The 23,735-nt window shown below is 39.2% G+C and overlaps 1 protein-coding gene across 1 annotated transcript in view; it reads right to left on the reverse strand.

Moving 5' to 3' along the window:
* NEB (nebulin) overlaps nt 1–23,735 on the reverse strand; it is a 221,607-nt gene that overhangs the window by 118,896 nt on the left and 78,976 nt on the right. The window contains exons 53-65 of the mRNA XM_062186689.1: nt 23,218–23,322; nt 21,164–21,271; nt 20,503–20,814; nt 19,883–20,086; nt 19,502–19,606; nt 19,310–19,417; nt 18,094–18,405; nt 17,583–17,786; nt 14,278–14,382; nt 10,302–10,409; nt 7,439–7,750; nt 4,702–4,905; nt 3,938–4,042 (exon numbers count right to left, since the gene is read on the reverse strand). Of these exons, the coding sequence (XP_062042673.1) occupies nt 3,938–4,042; nt 4,702–4,905; nt 7,439–7,750; nt 10,302–10,409; nt 14,278–14,382; nt 17,583–17,786; nt 18,094–18,405; nt 19,310–19,417; nt 19,502–19,606; nt 19,883–20,086; nt 20,503–20,814; nt 21,164–21,271; nt 23,218–23,322 (2,292 nt within the window). The remainder of the gene's footprint in view (nt 1–3,937; nt 4,043–4,701; nt 4,906–7,438; nt 7,751–10,301; nt 10,410–14,277; nt 14,383–17,582; nt 17,787–18,093; nt 18,406–19,309; nt 19,418–19,501; nt 19,607–19,882; nt 20,087–20,502; nt 20,815–21,163; nt 21,272–23,217; nt 23,323–23,735) is intronic.

Genomic DNA, 23,735 nt, shown 5'->3' on the forward strand with positions numbered 1-23,735 from the left:
TTTGCAGACACTCAGTGCCTGGAAAGAAAGGCAGTAATATTTTTCACATCAATCAGTCTGTGTATTGCCTTTTCTTTTGCTTGGACCAGTGAAATCAATCAACCCAGAAATCTTACATACAATATTGAGAATGCTACCCCTGAGTCTGTAGATATCCAATCCCCCACCTAACACACCCATCATCCCTCCCACAACTAGCCCTTCTGACTTTTACTGGGTCACTTGACTCCAAAACGGACAGGATCGTGTTTCCCCCCAGCATGTCCTATCTGTCAGAGATAGGTGCATGGGATTCCTGAAGGGAGAAAATGGGCTGAACACTGATCAGAAAGCATTTTGCAGTTGGTAGCAACAAGAACCAATTCTGGATATTTTCTAATTCAGGCAAGCCACTAATATAAATTTACAGAACTCTGAATTCTCCAAAGGACCCACTTCCTCCAGAGATACCCATTCACCATTTTTCTGAGTTTTTTCCCCCACTTTTTCTTTCTTTTGGCTTAAAAACAATTCAAAAGGAAGCTCTTAAAGTAACTTTTCAGTTAGAAACGTGCCAGGGGATTCCAATTCAATCCCATCAAGATGGCATGTAACAATGCCATCTCCCTAGTCAAAGTGATCAATTTCAATTCACAATTGATCATAATGATAGGTCTAAGAGTCAAAGGGATCACATAAACAAGACTAGTGTCTGCTAATACTAACTGATAGAATAAAAAGGGCGAGAACGATCCAACATGGGAAGCAGGATACACAGCAGACTCATAGAATGGCAGATGTCCTAAACAGCACTCTGGCCTCAGAATCAGCCCTTAAGGCATTTGGATCTGGCTAAAAAGCCCATGAGAGTATTTCAGGCATGGAAAGCCAAGACACAAGACACTCTGGCAAAAAAAAAAAACCAACAACAACCTAAATGAAAGATCTCTGCAAGTGAGATCCCAGTGGAAAGAACAGGTCATCAAAAAAGGAGGCACCATTCTCTAAAGGGAGGAGAGAACTTCCACTTTGACTATGACCTTGTCTAAATATGATCAGAGTCGGTGAACTCAAAAGGCTTCCATAGCCTTGGCAACTCATGACTAGAGCCTAGGGAGATTACTGACGCCATAAACAGGAGTGTCAATTTGTTAAGTCAACAACAGGAGTCACTGTGCACTTACTCCTCATGTAGGATCTCTGTCTTTAATATGCTATACATTGTGATTTAATGCTATAACTAGTACTCACACAGTATTTTACACTTTGTGTTTCTATGTAGGTGCAAACTGTTGAAATCTTTACTTAATCTATACTAAATCGATCTTTGGTGTATAAAAATAATTGAAAATGAATCTTGATGTGAATGGAATGGGAGAGGGAGTGGGGAAGGGGAGGGTTGCAGGTGGGAGGGAGTTATGGGGGGGGTCATTGTAATCCACATGCTGTACTTTGGAAAGTTATGTTCATTAAATAAAAGTTAAAAAAATAACTGTACTCTGACTCAATCTTATCAAAATTTAGGGTACCACTTTACCATAGTACCTTGATATTAAAGTCTTTGGAGTTAAATATATGAGTTTTTTCAAATAAAACACATATCTTTGATTTAGGAAAACTGATCAATAAATGTGCCCTAACTGGCAAGCAGATGGATCTTCCTGTTGCAATAATGATCCTGCCTCCCTGGCTTCTCTACCTACATAAATATCCAGGTTTGTACTCACGTCACTGGCGATATCTCTGGAGGCCTTGGCCGCCACAATGGGGATGGCGTCACTCCTCAAGTCATAGCCTTTCTTCTTTGATTCTTCATTGGCCAGTTTATACAGACTCTACAGAAAGAGAGGCAGAGTTAAAGGAAAAGACCAGGCAGCAACAATCTGAAGATATCAAGTGACACACCATATAATTTTAGAAAGGATAAGAACTAGAAACAGTCTAAATTTCTCACAATAATGGAAACTAAATAAATGCTATTCCTACAAAGAATACTATGCAGCAACAGAACTAAATAGCATATAGCAATGAATATTAATATCGATTGGCATGTTAGTCTATTATGTCATTATGGATTAATATCACTTGCATATTAAGTGAAATACATATCAACACAGACTAATATAATCTAGTAAAACATATCAATAGACAAAACACCAATCTGTATTATGCCACTAAGCAAAAAATGAATGGCAGGACAATATTTAATATAATGTGCACAAATAAAAATATTTTGATTTCATTACCAAAATTTTATGACCACCAGGTAACATGTTCAAAAGCAAAAAAAAAAAAAAATAATAATGAAGTACAACTTAAAACACAATTAACTTGACTATAATCTCCACTTTAAGATTGTAAATTTGAAAGGGACAATGCTGTGGTGCAGGAGGCTAAGCTGCTGTCTGCAGCGCAGGCATCCAGTATCAGTGCCGACTCAATTCCTGGCTGCTCCACTTCCAATCCAGCTCCCTGCTAATGCACCTCAGCAAGCGGCAGCAAATGGCCCAAGTCCTTGGGCCCCTGCACCCATGTGGGAGACCTGGAAGAAGCTCCTGCCTCCTGGCTTTAGGTCAGTCCAACTCTAGTCATTGTGGCTATTTGGAGAGTAAACCAGCAGATGGAAGCTCTTTCTGTCTCTCCCTCTTTCTGTAACTCTGCTTTTCAAGTAAGTAAAAAATAAACCTTTAAAAAAATTCTAAGTTTGAGAGAGCAGGAGTTGTGGTTCAGTAAGTTAAGCCACCAGCTGGGACTCTCAAAGCCATATTGGAGTGCCTGGTTCAAGTCCTACCTTCTATGTACCTCCCATTCAGTTGCCTGCTAATGGGCCTGAGAGGCAACAGATGATGGCCCAGGTATTTGAGTTCCTGTCACCCACATTGGAGACCCAGATGGAGTTCCTGGATCCTAGCTTTGGCCCTTGCCTAACCCTGGCTCTCTCAGGCCTTTGGGAAATGAACCAGTAGATGGAAGATCTCTCTTACTCTCCGCCCTCCCACCCTCTCTGTCAAGTAAACAGATCTTTCAAATAAATCTTTTAAAAATACTCTAAATATTGATTATACCATATTAGTAAAGCACGCATCTGTAAAATTTCATTTTACTATTAAAAAAATCATGATGAGAGAGAACACTTCATCCCTAAGCTCGAGGTTTTCTTTGTATAAAAGAAAGAAGCTTGATTACGTTCCTGGCCTTCCTCTGTCCCTTCAGTCTCTGTGCCCTGGAGAGGTGCACTGATTTACTGATCATCTAATTAGCAGGGATAGAATTAGGGTCGGCCTCTGCTCACCTCCCCATTCTCCCTTTAGGATCAGGCCTGGTGTCCTCTGCCCCTCTGGACTCCAGGAAGCCCCCTCCCTGCCTCGGCTCCAGTCCAGCTCAGCCTGTGCTGGGTGGGGAAACCTAATCCTGAGGTTCGGTTACAGACCCATTTGGCTCTCTTATAATTGCACCCTTTAATCTAACTTTAGTATTAGAAAACACCTGAGATCTTGACTTCTCTTTCTATTCCTTTATTTCCTAATTTTATTCCAGACCCAGGTGGGGAAGAGACACACATGATTTGAGGCCCCTCAGGAAAGGTTGCCAGCTTTTGTGAATACAAATATAGTATATCAAGTTGAACATGAATTTCAGGTAAACAGCAAATACTGTTTTAGTGCAAAGAATGGGCCAGTATTTTATCTGGCAATCCTACCCCTTGAAAATGCCCAAACACTATCCAGTCTCCCTGACCCACACTGGGGTTGGTCACAAACTGGAAAGACAATAGGACTTCAACTTGCCTGAGGAACCCTCTAAAACTAACATTCAACCAGTGCAGAAAGTTTCGATGGACTGCATGCTCATATGAAACAGCCACATGTGCCCTGCGAGGTGAGGCTCGAGGATCTCCATAAAACCAAGTGTAGGAAAACAAACAACATAAGCATAGCACCACAGATTTTCCTCATACCTCACTGTAGTTGATCTTGTTCTGCCTTGCTAGCATGATTTCTGGTGTATCGGGCATTATATGGATTTGAGTTTTATCTTTGTCCCAGGCTTCTGTGTATAAACGCTGTAAAAGAAATAAGTTGATTTAAAACCCTTTGAAATAGGGATTACAAAAAATCTGGAGTTATAATCATAGGGAGTACAAAACTGTGTAGAGATCATATCATCTGGTACAGTTACAAATGCTGCATCACAGAATTATACCACGTACATGACAATATACCCTTCTTTCTCCATGTTATGATCATTGCCATGAATCCCTCTCTTTATGATATTAATATTTCTGTTTAAAAAAATAGCATATATGCATATTTAAATAAAATATTTATTTTATTAATATATGTGAATTAATATAAGTGAATGTGACAAAATGTTAAAATTTTTAAATTTTAAAACTGATAAACAAATGTTAAAAGATAAAAAGGTGAAATAAATTTTAACACTGTATTTTACCCAAAAAAAAAAAAAAGTCATCAGCCACCTAGTTGGAAAAAACAGGCCAGATTTGCATATATATAAGGTATTTCATTGGAAGTTTTAGTCATGTTGTTAGTTATCAAAGTTGAAAGAGCAAATTGCCAATATTATTTAGAAGGTTTCAAGTGTTTGATTTTAAGGTCAACATGACCCCCCGTTGTCATGGATAACTCTGATTCCTGCAAGCATCAATGTGTAATGCCATCTTTGAGCATCTTGGAAAAGCTTGAGGCAGCTGGGGCTCACCTTGTTCATGTTGATGGCATTGTTCTTGGCCAGCACCTGTTCCAGAGAATCAGGCACGCTGGTAAACTTGAACTTGTCTGGAGGCTGGCGATAGATGTTGTCACTCAGGATCTCTGCCGCTCTCTTGCACTTGGCCACCTCCAGAGATCCAATGGGGACCCAACCAATGCCTCTCAGCCACTGGAGGTCGGACTTATAAATATTCTAAGCAGAGAAAAAAGAAACTCTTCATCAAGACCAAGAGATGTAGGTTAAAAATGCAAATAGAATTAAAGTGCAATTCTGTTTTCACAGCAATACAGTTTACTATATTAGGCAGACGGACAGAGGAACAGTGTTCAGAGATGACCCAGAAATGTCTCCTAACCAAATAAAGAATTATCAAACATTTTGGCTTGTTAGGAAAGAAGCGATCCTAGCTAATATCTTATGATTGTTTCAATGATCATTTCCATGTGCACAGGGAAAGAATGCCACTCCAGAGTGGGAGAAACCACACATGGGCCCATACCTGGTCCAACAGTGACCACCAGGAATCAATTTCAGGCCTACACAAATGAAACACTGTGCAGGCATCACAAGCCTCACTTTCTGAAAGCATTGATGCTATGTAGAAATGCCATTAACATCATACTAAATGGAAAAATGGCACACGAAACAATGTGGGTTAATACGTTGGGAGGAGTGGGATTTTCCAGTGATTTGGGTTCTTACTGCAATCTATGTATTTTTTCCTTATATTTCTAAATATTTCTCATGCTCTTTTTAAGGGAACAAAACGAAGCTGACATACACGAATGATGTAGGGCCCCTGTGTCCCCAGGATAGACCTTGGGCAGCTATAACATTGTCCAGGATTCATGGCAATAAGCGACCAAGTCATTGGTCCAGGATCCCAGGCCCTTCCCTACAATTCTCTGGATGGAGGCACAAACTCCTTTCTCGAATCATCCTGCCATGTCTTCATTTCTCACTTTATTTTTAAACATGCTTTTCTGCTAAAGATTTTTATGTGCCCTCAAATATTCACAACTTCCGCAGCAACAGTATTAGACCTCTGCTCAGTTCATTGGTAGAATTTCACCTGTAACAGCTACTAACTGAGAACATCAACTGGCACGTTTCAATCTACATGAAAAGTCTTTTTGGAACTGTCCTGTGTTGACTACTTATTGCCCTCGAAGTCAGAGCAGCAAGAATGAAAGCAATTAACACTTTCCATCTCTGGAATGCTTTTCAACTTTCCAATGCTTCCTACATTATTAAAATCATGTCAGAGTAGAAGGAAGGCAACCAGGAATAGCACCTGACAGACAGATGGCCAGCAGCCCATCAACGTTCTCACTGTTTTTGGGCAGGCCTTTCCTTTTGCAAAACAGAGTCCTGTATGTTGAGAGCAGCTGCTCAGTTTCTAGGAACAGCCACTATTTTATTCTTCAAAGCCCTCTGATACTTAAGAATTCCTTTTAATGTTTACAATATGCATGTTGCAGGAATCATGCTTCTCACTCTCAGATTTCAGATAGAGCATCTGCTCCTGAGTAGCATCAAGCTCTGTCCTTGCCCTACTGCCCCTCCACAAAGAGGACTACATTGCTAAGAGCAAGAAGCATCAACCAAATAGCCAAGTTGCCTGCAGGTACAGCAACATCTTTTGTGTCATAAGAATAACACTTAGTGTTGTGGCAGGCATTAGCATTCAAATAAGTATAACCTTGTTTGTTTGACAAGTAAGTGGAGAAAAAAAAACACACTTCAGAGTAAATTTATTTCAAATAAAATTTGTTGTTTCATTCCTCCTTACAAGGATAAAAGATAATGTCTTTCTCAGGTGGGCCCTGAATTCTAGCATCACTTATTCCAGTTTTTTTTTGTAAGACTAAGTCCAGGTTGTAAACTCCACTTCCTCATAAGGACTCCTAATATATTCAAACTAAAGCAAGAATAGTTCCAATCTCATTTACTGAGCAATAGATCCCAGCATGAATTAGCCAACACGTTGTATATAAAGATTCACTTTTCCTGCTGACGGAGTTTGTAGACTCAAAAGGCTTCCATAGCCTTGGTAGCTCATGACAAGTGCCTCTAGTGATTACTGACACCATAAATCAAAGTGTTAATTAAATCAACGGGAGTCCCTGTGCACTTGCTCCCCATGTAGGACCTCTATCCTTAATGAGTTGTACTATGAGAATTAATGGTAAAACTAGTCTTCAAAGAGTACTTTATACTTTGTGTGTCTTTGTGGGTGCAAACTGTTGAAACCTTTACTTAGTACAGAGTTGATATTCTGTATATAAATATAATTAAAAGTGAATCTGAATGAAGAATGGGGTGGGAGAGGGAGTAGGAGGTGGGATGGGAGCGGGGGTGAGAGGGTGGGTATTGGGGGAAGAACCACTATATTCCTAAAGCTGTACCTATGAAATTGATATTTATTAAATAAAAGCTTTCTAAAAATAAAAAAAAGGAGTTGGCCCATGTTGCTGGCTGAAGGCAGTTGAAGGGGGTTGCGAGCCAAGGAATGCAGCCAGTCTCTAGCGGATATCCCCCGAGGTCTCTCGGAATGTAACTGCTGATATTGTAACTTCAACCTGGTGAGACCTATTTCAGATTCTGACCTCCAGAATTGTAAAACAGTAAAACTGTATGAAGTGATTAAAAAAAAAAAAAAGGAATCACTTTTCCATAGTTAAATGATTTCTGCACACAGCTCCTGTACATTTGCTGTACTCACATCACTCTGCAGGTCGTAGGCCTGCCGGGCGTGTATGACGTCACTCTGGTCAGGCAGGCACGTCCACTGGTGCAGGTAGTTCTTGTAGTCTATGTCACTGACCAACGTCTGGCACTTCTTGGCCAGCACCACCCCCAGCATGTCCACTGGGCTGCTGAACTTGGTCTTCCACTTCTCGAAGTCCTTCTTGTACTCCCTGTCACTCTGGATCTTGGCCACATGCATGGACCACATCATCTTGGGATCATCCTTGATGTCCCGCGCTCCAATGTGGTGGCCGAGCTGCTTGCGGTAACCATCTTTGTATTTGTACTGAAATGAAAATGCACAAATCAGGTTTATATTATAGATCTCTCGGGGCTATAAGTCTGTAAGAATTCTCTCACTTTCATCAAAATTTAATTGGCTTAAGTCCAACTTAAGCCCATATCCTGGCCTTTATCCTAGATGCTTCTAGAGGTGGTAAAATAGATGAAACTAATTTAATTGTGGTATTTATCCCGAATCACCCTTGGCATGATAATAAGGAAGAGTTTGGGAGGTAAGAAGCGCACACAATGGGGAGAGAGATGTCTCCTGTGGCAGTCAGGGAGAGGTCACTTGAACCAAGGAACCTGGTGAATTGGATCTTATAATAAAATCATAAAAGGAAAGGAACATACTTGGTTGTGTGGGTATTTTATAAGCAATACAAGGAGTGACTGGTCCCTACAAGCATGAAGTGCTCTACGGCAAGGACCACTTGTAGCAGCAACAGAGGAGAATTTATTATTTTTATTGGATTAATGCAGTTCAGTGGCAATAGCAAATTTTTTGCATCATTTTGAAAAAGATCATACTAGTAAAGCTTATATAGCAACTCAGATCGTAAGAGCATCCTCCTACTACAGTTATGAGTTCTAGTTTCCCATGGGCCAACAATGCTTTTATTATTCCATGTCCATTGACTTTATCCTGGAATCTGAGCCAAATATGTAAAATCTGTGTTTCCAGTCTCAAAGACTGGAAGTTTATTACCCCTGACCTAAAAAATCTGAAATCTAAAATGCTCCAAAACCTGAAAATTTCTGTGTGCAGACATGGTGCTGCAAGTGGAAACTTCCACACATGACCTCACGAGACAGGTCACAGTCAAACTGCAGGCATGTTAGAAAGGTTATATGTAAAACACCACCGGGCTGTGTGTACAGGGTACATATATGAATTTTATATTTAGACTTGGGTTCCATCACCAAGATATTTCATTATGTACAAGGGATCTTCAAAAAGTTAATGGAAGCAATGGGTGTCGTAGTGCAGCAGGTTAAGTTGCCGCTTGGAATGCCCATATCCCATAATGCAGTGCTGGGTTAAATCTTGGCTCCTCCACTTTCAATCCAGCTTCCTGGTAATGCATCCTGGGAGACAGCAGATAATGGCAGCCCCTGTCACCCATGCGGGAGATCTGAATGGAGTTCTAGGTTCCTGGCTTCTGCCTGCTCCAGCCCTGGTTGCTGGGGGGACATCTGGGGAGTGAGTCAGCTGATGAAAGATCTTACTCTCCCTATTTCAGTCTTTCTCTGTCACCCTTTCATAATGTTTAAAAGACATTTTCATAATGTTTTTTTAAAAGTTCATGGAAAATATGTATTATGAAGAAACTATGAGTGGATTTCAAAACTTTTTTTACATAGAAATAATCTTATCTTTCAATTCCATTTTTCACAAACTATTTGAAGTCCCTTTGTATATGAAAATATTCCAAAATCTGAAAAAATCCAAAGCACTTCTGTGTCCAGCGTTTCAGATATGGGACACTCAACGTGAACAGATGAATCAGCAGGATTCAGTAGGGTACAGAGGAAAGCAATTAGGTCTTCCGGAGTCTCCACTTCCACTATCTGCTGAGTTTAGTTTTGGGCAAATTGCTTAAACAATCCACAACATTTGGGTAATGATGATATGTATATCCAGGGTTATTACAAAGACTAAATGAAATACTGCAATAAACTTTGTAGCACAGAGTTCTCAATGCTGGTTAATATTACTTCATTATATTATTGGCACAAATCTATCTTCTGGAAGAGTCCAAAATATGAGAGTTTTCAAAAACTTTATGGAAATGCATATTTTGCAAAAATTAGGCCATGATTTCAAAAATTTTTGTCCTTAAATTAGTTTATATTTTAATTCCTTTTCTCATGAACTTTCTGAAGTGCCCTCAGACATAATCTAAATCACTACCTTGATAACTAATGTAAGAGAATATATCACCATATTCCGTAAGAGTGGGACTTGATTTTTAAAGCAATAGTCTGTTCCTTAAGACTCCTGGGTCACTAGGAAAAATGATGGTTTAACTCTGAGTGGCATACCCCACACATCCAGGAAATTTGTTAAGGGTGCAGCTTGGGCAGTAGCCATCTCTGGTACTGATCATTGTCTTCATAATCTTACAAGTGAATTGTAATAGCTAATGTCATGTGCACTTTTAATATTGTACATTAAAATGTTCCTAAAAGTCAAGCCATGATTTTCACTGGGAGAACTTTAGTCTATGAGTCACACTTTCTATTAACTTTTCTAACCGCATAGTGATTACTTTTAACATAAGCATCTTCAAAACCTGAGCCCTTCACATAAATGGATCTTTCTCTGTCCTTGATGGACTTTCACTGAAGATGTTCTGTCTTGCAGGTTACAAATCCCTTTTGTAAACACCAAATTTTTCATCTCCCTAAAAACTAGGTTTCTGAAGACTTCCAGACCCGTATATCAGGATAACTTCCACACCAATGCATCAGGTCCCTGAAAGTTCTTTTTAAAGATTTAGTTCAGTGAAAATGTTATATCCCAAGGATCTTGTACAGGGAACAGAACTTACATCACTGGCGATATCTCTGGAGGCCTTGGCCGCGACAATGGGGATGGCGTCACTCCTCAAATCATAGCCTTTCTTCTTTGCTTCTTCATTGGCCAGTTTATACAGACTCTAAATTTGGACCACAAAAATAGTCATATGTTGAAATTAACATCCAAACTAGCAGAATATTGAAATAATTCACTAAATTCCCCACATATAAAGCTGTCTGTGAGAGTCTAACCTCTGAGAATTCTAAGCCTTCTGCATTTTGAGTAAAATGACACTTATGAACAACATTACATCTTTGATTTTTATTTTAGAACTTATGTTGAATTAACTACATATAATATATAGCTATTATATGCTGTTTTTAAATGTTTAGTTAAAATAGTGAATCAAGTTTGAAAAGCACTGGAAAAATTAAGCTGAAACTTATAGACCTATGGTGGGAAAATCCAGAGGAACAGCTGGTCATAGCAATTGATTCAATTCACATTTATTTAGCACTGTATCTGGCACTGTTCTGGGTACTTTGAATCATAGATGAAGATGAGGGGATGGACATTTAGAGCAGTGGTTAAGATGTCACTTGAGATACCTAATCCCATGTCAGGGTGCCTGGATGGGCATACCAGCTCCACTTCCAATTCCAGCCTCCTAATAATGGGTACCCTAGGAGGCAGCAGGCAATTGCTTAAGTACTTAGGTCCCTTCTACCCACATAGGAAATCCCAACTGAGTTCCGGGCTTCCAACTTTAGCCTGATTGAGTTCTACTGTTCCAGATATTTGGGGAGTGAACCATCAGATGGGACATTCTCTCTCTCTCTCTCTCTCTGTCTCTCTGTCTCTCTCTCTGGTCTGTGTGTTTATCTTTCAAATAAATAAAAATAAAAAAAATAAAAGATGAGGATGAGGCCTTTCCCATTTTCAAGGTTTCTAAGAGAACTGATGGAAAAGTTGATAAGCTATGAAATTAACTGCTTAAAAGTCAAACCACAAGAGGTGATTTAAGCCGATTACTAACAAATAGCTCCAGGAAGGAGTAATTTACTCTGAACTGAGAACAAGAGAAGTTCCCGTAGACCGGTGACCTTCTGAGTTGGATTTTCAATGAGGAGTCAGGTTTCCAGAGACTAAGATGGCAGTCAAGGGCAAAGGGAACCACATGGATCAAGGCACCAGGGAGCAAATTCACAGTGGGGAGGCCCAGGGAGAAGCTGGTGCTTAATTTTACAGAAAATGGGGAAACGGCAAAAATCTTTGAAGAAAATAATGACACAGTAAATTTGCACTTTACCTTCCTGTCCTAAATGAGAAGAAAACACAAAATTATTGAACTAAACTGATGGTGAAAAGACAGATAAAGGAGGTCAGGCAGGCTAAATACTCAGGATTTTTCCCAGGGAGTTGAGGAACTAGTAGCTATACAATAGCATCTCTGACCTTTTTCAGCAGACTAAGCTGAGAATTCCAGAAATACTGAGAGGAGGCTTATAGGGGCTCTTTATGTCCTAAAATTCCTGCATATACAGTACATGCTTTTCTGTAATAACTAAGAACCTACAATATGGGTCAAGCTACAAATTTAATCTTTTCTGATTTGAAAGCAGGATTTGATGTTTTTAGTCTGTGGTGACAATTAAGAGCTATATATACAAACATTAAAATTAGAGTCTGCATCTCCAAAATTACTTAAGATAGTGGTTATTCTAACTAAATTCTCTAGGTTATATTCTGCAAAAGACAGATTATAATGCTTACCTAACCGGTGAAATAGTATTTTATGGTTGGCTGGCACAAAGCTGGGAGAAATAACTAATACATCAGCTGAGATAATCTTAGATTTACAAAAATTCCCATAAGCTTAAACCCATAGCTTTAATTGAAAAAGAAACTACATAAACACCCATGTTGGAACTGAGATTTAAATTACCATTTGCATACATTCAGGACAGAGAGAACCTAGCATTAGTCCATGTGCAATGTCTTTAGGTTGACCCCAGTTCCATGTGCACAAGCATTGGCATCACTGCCAGTGAGCCCCGGCAGCACAAGGTATGGAATGTTGGCCAAATGTCCAGAGGAGCAAATATGATAGTCAATGATATTCTATATGGTTTTATAAATACACACACACACACACACACTCTATACCAGTCATTCCTCATGCACAATGTTTTGTTCATTTCTGAGTGTCCTGTTTTCCTGGGGATGGCCAGGAATTGGGGATGTTTGGGCAATCAGAGGAGCTGGCTCTGTCCCTGTAGGTAGGCATAGATATGGACTGCACAACTTCAGAAGTCTATGGATTTGCAGAAAGCATGTCCTGGGTTGGTCCATCTGAAAAGCACTTTCTGATGGAATTCTCCAGAACAAAGGAACTGACTTACGAGATTAGCTCCTTGTCACTGGGAATCCCTAAGCAAAAGCAGTTTAGCAATTTATTGGGTGGACACTCCTGCACTGGAAGGGAGGCTGACTTCCCTAAGCAACTGATTGTGAAATGGGTCGGTGGCCCTTTGTACACTGAAAGGGAAATCGCCTTGCTCACACACACATTGGCAGGCACGTTCATTCTGTCCCTCTTCCTTTCCTTCCTCTCTTTTTCCTTTTTTCTCCCCCTCTCCCTCTGTCATTTTGTGGTACTGTGGTTTCAGTCCTTTACTTTGACCCACTAAATCTCAAGTTTTCAATTCTGCAAATATTTCAACAGCATAATATTTATTTCAATGTCGCCATAAATGGTGTATTTATTGCTCAATTTAAATCCTCATAGGTGGCCTACATATATGATGAAGGGACTAATGAGTAATCTTATATATTAAAAATCTTAAGCCGGCACCGTGGCTCACTTTGCTAATCCTCCACCTGCGTTGCCAGTACCCCGGGGGTTCTAGTCCCGGTTGGGGCTCCGGGTACTAGTCCCGGTTGCTTCTCTTCCAGTCCAGCTCTCTGCTGTGGCCTGGGAAGGCAGTGGAGGATGGCCCAAGTGCTTGGGTCCCTGCACCCACATAGGAGACCGGGAGGAAGTACCCGGCTCCTGGCTTCAGATCGGCGCAGCGCCGGCCATAGCGTCCATTAGAGGAGTGAACCAACGGAAGGAAGAGCTTTCTCTCTGTCTCTCTCTCACTGTCTATAACTCTCTCTCTGTCTCTCTCTCACTGTCTAACTCTGCCTGGAAAAAAAAAATCTTAAATGTTGACCCTACAGTTTGGGAACAATATATCATGTGTGGAAAATGTATTTACCACAGTTAAGCTATAGCATCAAGTGGAGGTACATGTAAAATGCATATTATGGAAAAACTATGCATGAATTTAAAAAATAACTAAGCTTTTAATCCAATTTTTTCATGAATTTTTTGAACTCATTTATTTGGTCTATTGCTAATTTCCTAACTTCAAAAATTAATTTAAAAATGGTATACTTAATTTATGGTTACTGCTTAAATTATTAGTTCTTGTGATTTGTGCTATCTAAACAATAATTCTTACTACTCAAAAGTTTGACATTTATGATGGTGATTGAAATGCAAGAGTTTTTCACATTAGAAAAAACAAAGAACATTCTTTATAAAGCCATTGTTTAAGAGTACATCAGCGGGGCCAGTGCTATGGCATAGTAGGCTAAGCCTTCACCTGCAGCGCCAGCATCCCATAAGGGTACATGCTGGTGCTCTGGATGCTCCTCTTCTGATCTAGCTCTCTGCTGTGCCCTGGGAAAGCAGTAGAGAATGGCCCAAGTGCTTGGGCCACTGCACTCATGTGGGAGACCGAAGAAGCTTCTGGCTCCGGATTGGCCCAGCTCTGGCTGTTGTGGCCATTTGGGAAGTGAACCAGTGGATGAAAGATCTTTCTCTCTGTCTCTCCCTTTCTCTGTCTTTAACTCTACCTCTCAAATAAATAAAAAAATCTTTTACAAAAGTACATCTGTGTGGAATAGATCCTTTGAAATAAGAGAATAATGCAAATGTCAGAGAATTAGCATCTGCTCACCTCACTGTAGTTGATTTTATTCATTTTTGCCAACATAATTTCTGGTGTGTCTGGCATTATATGGATCTGGGTCTTGTCCTTGTCCCATGCTTCTGTATACAAACGCTATCAAAGAAAATATATAAACATTCATCAGGAGAAAGTTTCAGCAAATAAATTAGTAGGCATTTCAGGACCACAAGAATTTGAGAAACAAAGGAAAAGGTTACACATTTTATACACAATAAGTAAAATTTTACACACATCTTTAAGTAATGACTTCACAGTGGAACAGATATGTTCAAGTGCCTACTGATAATCTGAAATGTTAGCAATGTAGAGTAAGAAAAAGCATCTTTTATGCAAAGATAATTTCCCAGTAAACTATGAAACCATGAAACAATACATGAAGTAAATGCTGAAATATGAGTGATACACACACACACACACATCAGATGGAAAGATAGATAGTAACCTTTTTTTTCCTGCCAAGGGCCATTCGGATAACTGTAACATCACTCGTAGGCCATACAAAATTGTCAACTTAAAAATTAACCTGCTATAGATTTAATGAATTGAGTCCCACCTGCAGTTGCCTTGGCAGGGCCAGACCAAATGATTTTGCAGGCCTTCTACGGCCCACAGGCCAGAGTTACCAAGCTGAATGTAAATTGACAATAGACAGAAAGATATGAGGGGTCTTCAAAAACCTCATGGAAAATACACATTATGACAACACTGTGCATGCACAACACTGTGCATGTGTTTAGCTGTCCTCCTATAGGTTCCTATGGACTTTTTCCAGCCACTTCTATTGTATTCAGTACTTTGGGATGGCTCTGTAAACAGATGAAGCCAATAATGTATTAACAGTACCAACTGAGAGAAAGTATGGTTAACTGAGGTTACTAAAAACAAAAAGCAATTCAAATCAATTGGCAATCTACAAAAAGAGTTAAAGATTTTAAAAGCTATTATTAAAATTGCTATATTGGTCTACTATGCTATGTTATATGTGTGTACATATTGTATGTCCACATGGGGAAATTTTATTAAGAGTTTTATTTTAAATGGATTATAGATAAGATTGTCCATAAATTTAAGCTGCTAAAATCAATCAAAGATACATTTTAATTAGTGTGACCTGAATCTGTGTATCATATGTTTTAAACTTGTTGGTAGAAAGAAACTAAAAACATTTTATATGGTTGTGCTTTAGTTTACTGGTTAAACAAACTACACCATGTTAGATATTTAAGAGGTGTTTCCAAATACATGATTCTTAAAATTTATAGAAGGCATTGGACCTTCTGGTAAATGTTTTCTTAAGTTGTTATCTAATGGTTGAAACTGTTTGCTAAGTATTCATGTGATATTGCTATTGTCAGCAAGCGATCTAGGACTTGCTCCCTCATTTCTCTATTCTAAGCCCAACTTGTTCTTTCATTTCTCTATTCTCTTCAAGGTAGGAAACTAATTCTATTATGAAGGAATCTGTAGGATGCACAATTTAATCTTTAGACCTTAAAAAAGAGATGGCTAACATTTTTCTGTAATAGCATAGCCAAAATAAGAACTTAAATAATAATCTCATAGCTAGATTCTCTTTGCCATCAGCAAAGTATACAGTAAGTAGAAAAAAACCTCCCTTTCAGACCAAAGGGAAAGAAAGTTTTAAAGTGAGAATATAATTTTCCTCATGGGCATTGTCTACCTTAGAAAAAAGTACTACAGAACATGCCGGTGACTATAGACTTGTACACTGAAGATTAGAGATGGGACTTGGGCACTCCCTTGACTTGCATCCTCTGGTCTGCTTTAACAAAAACCAGGAGGAAAAGAAAGCTCGGCATCAGAAGCAATGGGTGGCAGGCCTATTAAAGGCTGATCTGTACAGTGATCTGCCCTCAAGGAGACCCAACAGGCCAGTCCACTGCAGTGGCTTTCAATGTGGTAAGCCTGGGCTTCAGCAGAAGTCAGCTTGTGAAGAGCCCTGGCAGCTCTGCCAAGAGGTGGATCACTGGAAATGGACCTGCCCTGGAGTCGAAGGATGCCCAGGTCAGAGCCACAGATCTTATTGGCTCTAAGCTGAAAAGCCCTTCACGCAGCCCAACTTCCAAAGTGACCACTGCAGCTGAGGGGATGGTCAAGTAGGGTCAGCAACATTGCAGGCAGAACTGTAAATTTCTTGTTAGAGATGCCACCTGCCTTTACCTGGCCAGCTCTCCTCCCAGGCCAGCCAAGTAATGAAAGTCAACAGAGTGCCTTCCCCTAGGAGGTTCACACCTCCCTTCGGATATACCCCATGTGAAGAGATAGATAGGTCTGGGCCTCTTAACTTACAAGGCCTAAAGCCCACCAGATTATTATCAAGCCCCTTCTGTCAGGTTCTATTTGCCTCTCAATCAGAAAACTTAATTGTAGCTTAGACAGCACCTTTCTAAGCTCCTCTAATAATGACTCTGTCCTTTGTTCTAGACCCTGTCTAGTGCACTTGGGCCTCATTCCTTTGTAATCATAACCTCTACTCTACCACCAATGGCTCTACTCCAACCTGTGTGTACTGATGGTCCTCTTCCCCACTTAATGCTGTATAATTGTTCAGACCTGGTTAATGCCACTCTTAGGATCACTGGTTACTATCCTCACTCTGTCTTTTAGGACCTTGTCTAAATATGATCAGAGTCGGCAAACTTGGAAGGCTTCCATAGCCTTGGCAACTCATGACGACAGCCTAGGGTGGTTACTGGCGCCATAAACTAGAGTGTCAATTTGTTGGGTCAACAACAGGAGCCACTGTGCACTTGCTCCTCATGTGGGATCTCTGTCCTTAATGTCCTGTACATTTTGATTTAATGCTATAACTAGTACTCAAACAGTATGTTTCACTTTGTGTTTCTATGTGGGTGCAATCTTTATACTAAATTGATCTTCTGTATATAAAGAGAATTGAAAATGAATCTTGATGCAAATGGAAGGGGAGAGGGAGCGGGAGAGGGGAGGGTTGCAGGTGGGAGGGAAGTTATGGGAGGGGGAAGCCATCGTAATCCATAAGCTGTACACTGGAAATTTATATTCATTAAATAAAAGTTAAAAAAAAACCTCATCGAAAATACACATTATGACAACACTGTGCATGAATTTCAAAGCTTTTTGCACCAAAGTGAACTTATTTTTTAGCTGTATTTCTTCATGACTTTTTGAAGTACCCTTGTAGGTAGGTAAATTCTTTTGTTGCTCAATGTCCTATATTTCTCCTCCTAAGGGTAATTCTTGTTTGATTTGATATTAGAAGCCACACACTTCCTTGAATTTTAAAGTCTCACCTTGTTCATGTTGATGGCATTATTCTTAGCCAACACTTGCTCCAGAGAATCAGTCACACTGGTAAATTTGAATTTGTCTGGAGGCTGGCGATAGATTTTATCACTCAAGATTTCAGTTGCCTTTTTGCATTTTTCCACATCTAAAGAGCCAATGGGCACCCAGCCGATGCCTCTCAACCATTGGAGATCTGATTTGTACAAATTCTGTGGACATAAAGAGTCAATACATATTTATTCCCACATTAGAAATGCATTTTCATTTAAAGGATATGAAATCAGGTAAAAGTACTAAAAGTACTCTTGAAAATACAGTTTGGTGAACAGAAAGGGTATCAGACAAGAGTCCAGTTTGGTCTAGAGAGCTAAAGGAACAACATTCACAATGAACGCAGGTACGCTATTTCCATTTGCAACAGTTGTTGAGCTAGTGTTGCCTGTTGTTACCTTCCCCCAGAGGTATTAATTCATTTATTCCCCATCTTTGCATGTCATTATGATCCTCAGTACTCACGTCGCTCTGCAGGTCGTAGGCCTGCCGGGCGTGTATGACGTCACTCTGGTCAGGCAGGCACGTCCACTGGTGCAGGTAGTTCTTGTAGTCTATATCGCTGACCAAGGCCTGGCACTTCTTGGCCAGCACCACTCCCAGCATGTCCACTGGGCTGCTGAACTTGGTCTTCCACTTCTCGAAGTCCTTCTTGTACTCCCTGTCACTCTGGATCTTGGCCACGTGCATGGACCACATCATCTTGGGGTCATCATGTATAGCTCTGGCACCAATGTGATGGCCGAGTTGCTTACGATAGCCTTCTTTGTACTTGAACTAAAAGAAGAAAGAGATTTAGAGTACTAATAACTGAGAATAGAAATTACATATAACTGTAATATGTGTATGTTATTTAGAAAATAAATGAAATATATAATGAAAATAAAATTAGACAATTTTAGCACTCAGAGATGACTTTGTGGCATGTGTCTGAGAAAGAATAAAAATTAAAACAGGAGTTACACTACCAGTGGTTTGCACGTGATCTTTTCCCTTATTATGTATCTCCAGGTCATTAAATATTCTTTATAAACCTGATTTTGATGATACAAGTACTTTAATATATTAGCATAAATTAATACATTTACTCTTTCTCTGATTTTGAATATTTATTTTGATATTATGATGATTACTATCCATATTTTGGAAATATAAGGGAAATATATTTTTTACTTCATCAAAAAGGCAATAAACAATAAAAAGTACTAGGAATATGAGCAAATCCCTTCTTGTGAGGAGAGCAAAGATCTGTAACCAATAACTGAATGCAGAGATAAACATATGGCTCACATAGATGGCTTGAATTTGAATGATGTGCCCTTTTTACTCAGCCCTTGTAGATTCACTGGTTGGGTTTTGAAGGAATCTTACAATGAATATAAAAGAAGTACATCATGTGGAAAGGCCAAAAATGTTATCTGAACAAGGGTCAAGTATCCAGTGCTTTTGTTTAGCAAGAAATGGACCTATTCTGAAATAAATGTTCCTATGGACTCAACCATTACTAGAACTTAGCCTTTGTACTGAAAATTTCATTATCATTATTTTAAACTATTTGCTGAAAAAAACAAACTATTAGGAACAGTTTAAACCTCATAGCTTACCTGCTCTACTACAGATGCAGGGGGAAGAAAAATCTTTGAGCCAAAGCTAAGGCAAAGAGCTTCTCAGGTATACTTACCTCACTTGCAATATCTCTGGAGGCCTTGGCAGCCTTGATAGGAATGGCATCTACACGCATATCATAACCTCTCCTCTTGGTTTCTTCTAGGCCAAGTTTATATAATTTCTGAAATAGACATCAATAATCATGTTTGATTTATAAAGAGCATCATAGGGAAAATCTATCATGCATCACAGACATAATGCTTACCTCACTGCAATTTACTTGGTTTTGTTTAGCTAGTAAAACTTCAGGTGTGTCTGGCATAATGTGGACTGTGGTTTTATCTTTATCCCAAGCTTCTGTATACAGGCGCTAAAATAAATCGGAAGACATTACAATTATAGGCCAATAATGAATACATACAAGAAAATAGTCGGATTCTTAATGAGGAAGATTCTTTCTTGTGAGTTGGTATTTGTGACACTTCTGTTCTAGAAACCTTGTGTCAGTAACACGAGACACAACACTTACTTTAAAAGCACTTTAATAGCAAGCAAAAAAAACTGAAGTTTCTTTTATTAGAATAGATATTAGTTTTCCATAAACAGAAGAAAAATGAATACCTCCTCAAGCAAAGAAAGGACTTACATGGTTCATATTGGTAGCATTGTTTTTTGCCAAAACCATTGGTATGGAGTCCATGAGACTGGAAAACTTGAATTTATCAGGGTGCTGCCGGTAGACATGGTCACTCAAAATCTGGGCTGCTCTTTTGTTCTTCTCATCCTCAACAGAACCAGTAGGTATCCAGCCAATGCCTTTTAGCCAGTGAAGATCAGACTTGTACAAATTCTGAAATTGGAAGTGACAGATCACTGAATGTAAAGAAATAAAAGCTTATATTATATAGATATTATACCTCTTAATGCCTGAATTCTTGGGAAATTTTAAATTTTTGATATGAATTTTAATCAATAAAATATTCAGATTAGAAATATAGAAAACATTTTAAACAGGAGTATACAAAGAACAATTCTTAAACCACCCAGATCAAGAGAGACTTCCACCAAGACAATGGGGGCTTTGCTGGCTCTTTCTTGGTGGGATGATGGTGGCTCCAGATGTCTGGGTAATTGCATAGAGCTTGGGCATTATTCCAGGGGAGAGAAACTCAGTTGTTTAAATTCAGCTCCTCTCACATTAGAGAATTTTATACTAAGGAAAACAGATGCAATCTTTTACTGAGCAAAGAAAAACTTGAGACTGACATCACTCTGAAGATCATAGGCATGTCGAGCATGGGTGACGTCATTCTGGTCAGGCAGGCACGTCCACCGGTGCAGGTAGTTCTTGTAGTCTATATCACTGACCAATGTCTGGCACTTCTTGGCCAGCACCACCCCCAGCATGTCCACTGGGCTGCTGAACTTGGTCTTCCACTTCTCAAAGTCCTTCTTGTACTCCCTGTCACTCTGGATCTTGGCCACGTGCATGGACCACATCATCTTGGGGTCATCCTTGATGTTCCGGGCTCCAATGTGGTGGCCAAGCTGTTTGCGAAAGCCTTCTTTGTACTTGTACTAAAGGGAAAAAAAAGTGTCTTATTTATTCCTTTCAAAAATCAGCTTAGTTTCCCATCTTTGTGGCAAATTACAAACACATTAACTCTAAATATTTTTCTAAGCCTACTGAGAGACATGGATTGATTTTTTGATAAGAAAGATTAAAGGCTAAGGTCAGGTACAAATTCCATACATAACAAATGCATCCTTGATCTTATCCTCATACCATACTGCATGTCTAGGATCACTTCACTCTGTTTTAACTTGCTACCCCTTAGAAGGCTTTATTCAGTTTTAAATGAAATTGAGACTGCTTGGCTGGGATAAATTGCAATCAAATCAATAGCCACAGGGGACAAAGTCTTACTTCACTGGCAATTTCCCGGGATGCTTTGGCTGCTTTAATTGGTATGGCGTCAACTGGAAGATCATAACCTTTTTTCTTCAGCTCCTCATAACCCATTCGGTAGAGTTTCTGTTAAGAGATGAAGAAAATCACTTTGGGGAAACAGTTCTACACAAATAACTGCAGAATAATGAATCCAATGCACTACATATTTTAAGCGTCCATGAGAACAGTAACTGTACTGTACACCACTCAAACATGATTGGAAGTTATGCTCATTGATTGCTAATGGTCCTGTTTTAAATTTTAAGGCTCTTCAATTACCTAGATCTACAAAATTAAATGTCAATGCTTCCCAAATACCTGTGAGAATGAGGCAGAAACATATTGATAGAGAAATGGAATGTCATTTGAGTGCTGTTTTCCAGTTAATGTTATTTCATTAGAAGTTTTGATTAGAAAAAATAATGTCTTCCCATCTAACTCCTCTAGTGGGGACAAATCATGTCTAAGGGGCTGTCTCTGAAATGGAGCTAATACACTGTGAGATAGTGTCTGTCTTATAATATAGGATCATGCAAAGCAGGATCCACATCTTACAGGGAAAATACAGAGTCTTTCATAATTTTTAAAATTTGAAGTTTTTTGAAGAAAGTCCAAATATTAAGAAAGTATAAGTGCAATAATTTATTTCATCACATTTGTTAACATAATAACTGGGAATACTTTTTAAGTGCTTTAAGAGCTGATGTTTTATTATTTTCTAGGTTATTTATTTGAAAGGCAGAGTGACAAAGTGACAGAGAGAGAGAATTAGAGAGAGAGAATGAGAGAGCAAGAGATCTTCCATCCTCTCATTCACTTCCAAAATGACCACTAAAGTTGGGGCTGGGCCAGGCCAAAGCCAGGAGCCTAGAACTCCATCAATGTTTCCCACATTGGTGGCAGGGACTCGGGTACTTGAGCCATCATCTTCTGCTTCCCAGGCATAATGTCAAGCAGCTGGATTAGAAGTGGAGGAGCCAGGAGTCAAACTAGGGCTCCTATCTGGGATGTAGTGTCACCAACAGGGGCTTATCCCACTGTAGCACACCTCCAACCCCAATTGGGAAATATAAGTTACACATATTTTTATGCAGAAATCAGATTATTTAAAATGCCCATTAATCTTGAACTTATATTTTAGTCTTTGTGGCAGTACTCTAATATATTCTTGAATGCTAAGGTCATTCTATTAGTTTACAGTTTGCTTTAAAGATTTAATTTTTACATCTATAAATTTAAGGAGATGTTATTATGATAATAAAAATGAAAATGAAAATTTCCTGTGTGGTTTTATGTGCTCATTCATTCAAAATTTCACTGGGTATCTACTAGAGTCAGGTACAAAACACTGCAGATCCAACAAAAATGGTCTTTTCCTACAAGGTGTACCTATTCACATAGGGGACAGTGCTATAAACCATTGCTTTATGACCATGGGTAGAACAATGATATGCAACAGATGGAGAATACAGAACCTCAACTAACCTGAGGTAAAGAGTACCAACATTCTGATGTTCAATCTAAAAGCCACTAAATAAAGAGTCTAAGCCACATGTATTTTATTATTGAAAATAATTCAGGGATTCAAAAGAACTTCCAAACAACTTTACCAACCTAAAGTAATAAAAATGAATTTTCTTTTCTTTTCTTTCCTTTCCTTTCCTTTTTTTTTTTTTTTTTTTTTTGATAGGTAGAGTTACAGACAGTGAGAAAGACAGAGAGAAAAGTCTCCCTTCCATTGGTTCACTCCCCAAATAGCCACCATGGCCAGCGCTGTGCCAATCTGAAACCAGGAGCCAGGTGCTTCCTCCTGGTCTCCCATGTGGGTGCAGGGCCCAAGCACTTGGGCCATCCTCCACTGCCTTCCCGGGCCACAGCAGAGAGCTGGACTGGAAGAGGAGCAACTGAGACTAGAACCCAGTGCCCATATGGAATGCCTGCGCTGCAGGTGGAGGATTAACCAAGTGAGCCACGGTGCCGGCAGATAAAAATGAATTTTCTAATAACACATGCAGAATTTAGAAACTTACATCACTTGTATTGATTAAGTTTGCTTTAGCCAAAATAATGTCAGGTGTATCAGGCATGATGTGGACTTGAGTCTTGTCCTTGTCCCATGCTTCTCTATAAAGTCTCTAAAAGGAGAAATAAGAATTTTTCAGTGGTGTTGCTAGATGAGTGAATGACATAATTGACTTCAAACAAGATTACTGAATTTATCTGAATTACTCTGAATGAAATACTACAACTGGTAACAGAAGCAGACGACATCATCAGAAAGTAGATGCAGTGTTTGTTGACTTATCTGGGGCATAATTACCTTTTAAGAAAGATTATGGATAACTTTTTCAGAGTTACAGATAATCCTGCCTATATGAAATAAACAAAGGTGATAAGTGCCTTTGCCAATATTTTCAAATGGAAAAGATGCCTTTCCATCTTTGGTGTGGTAAAATTCCCCTTCAATGTTTAATTAGGAGATGGCCCTCAGCTTATCAAAAGATGACATTCAAAGTATGCTTAGAAATCTGGGAGTTTCATTTCCTTT

The sequence above is a fragment of the Lepus europaeus genome, chromosome 1 (genome assembly GCF_033115175.1).
Source record: "Lepus europaeus isolate LE1 chromosome 1, mLepTim1.pri, whole genome shotgun sequence".
Taxonomy (NCBI): Eukaryota; Metazoa; Chordata; class Mammalia; order Lagomorpha; family Leporidae; genus Lepus; species Lepus europaeus.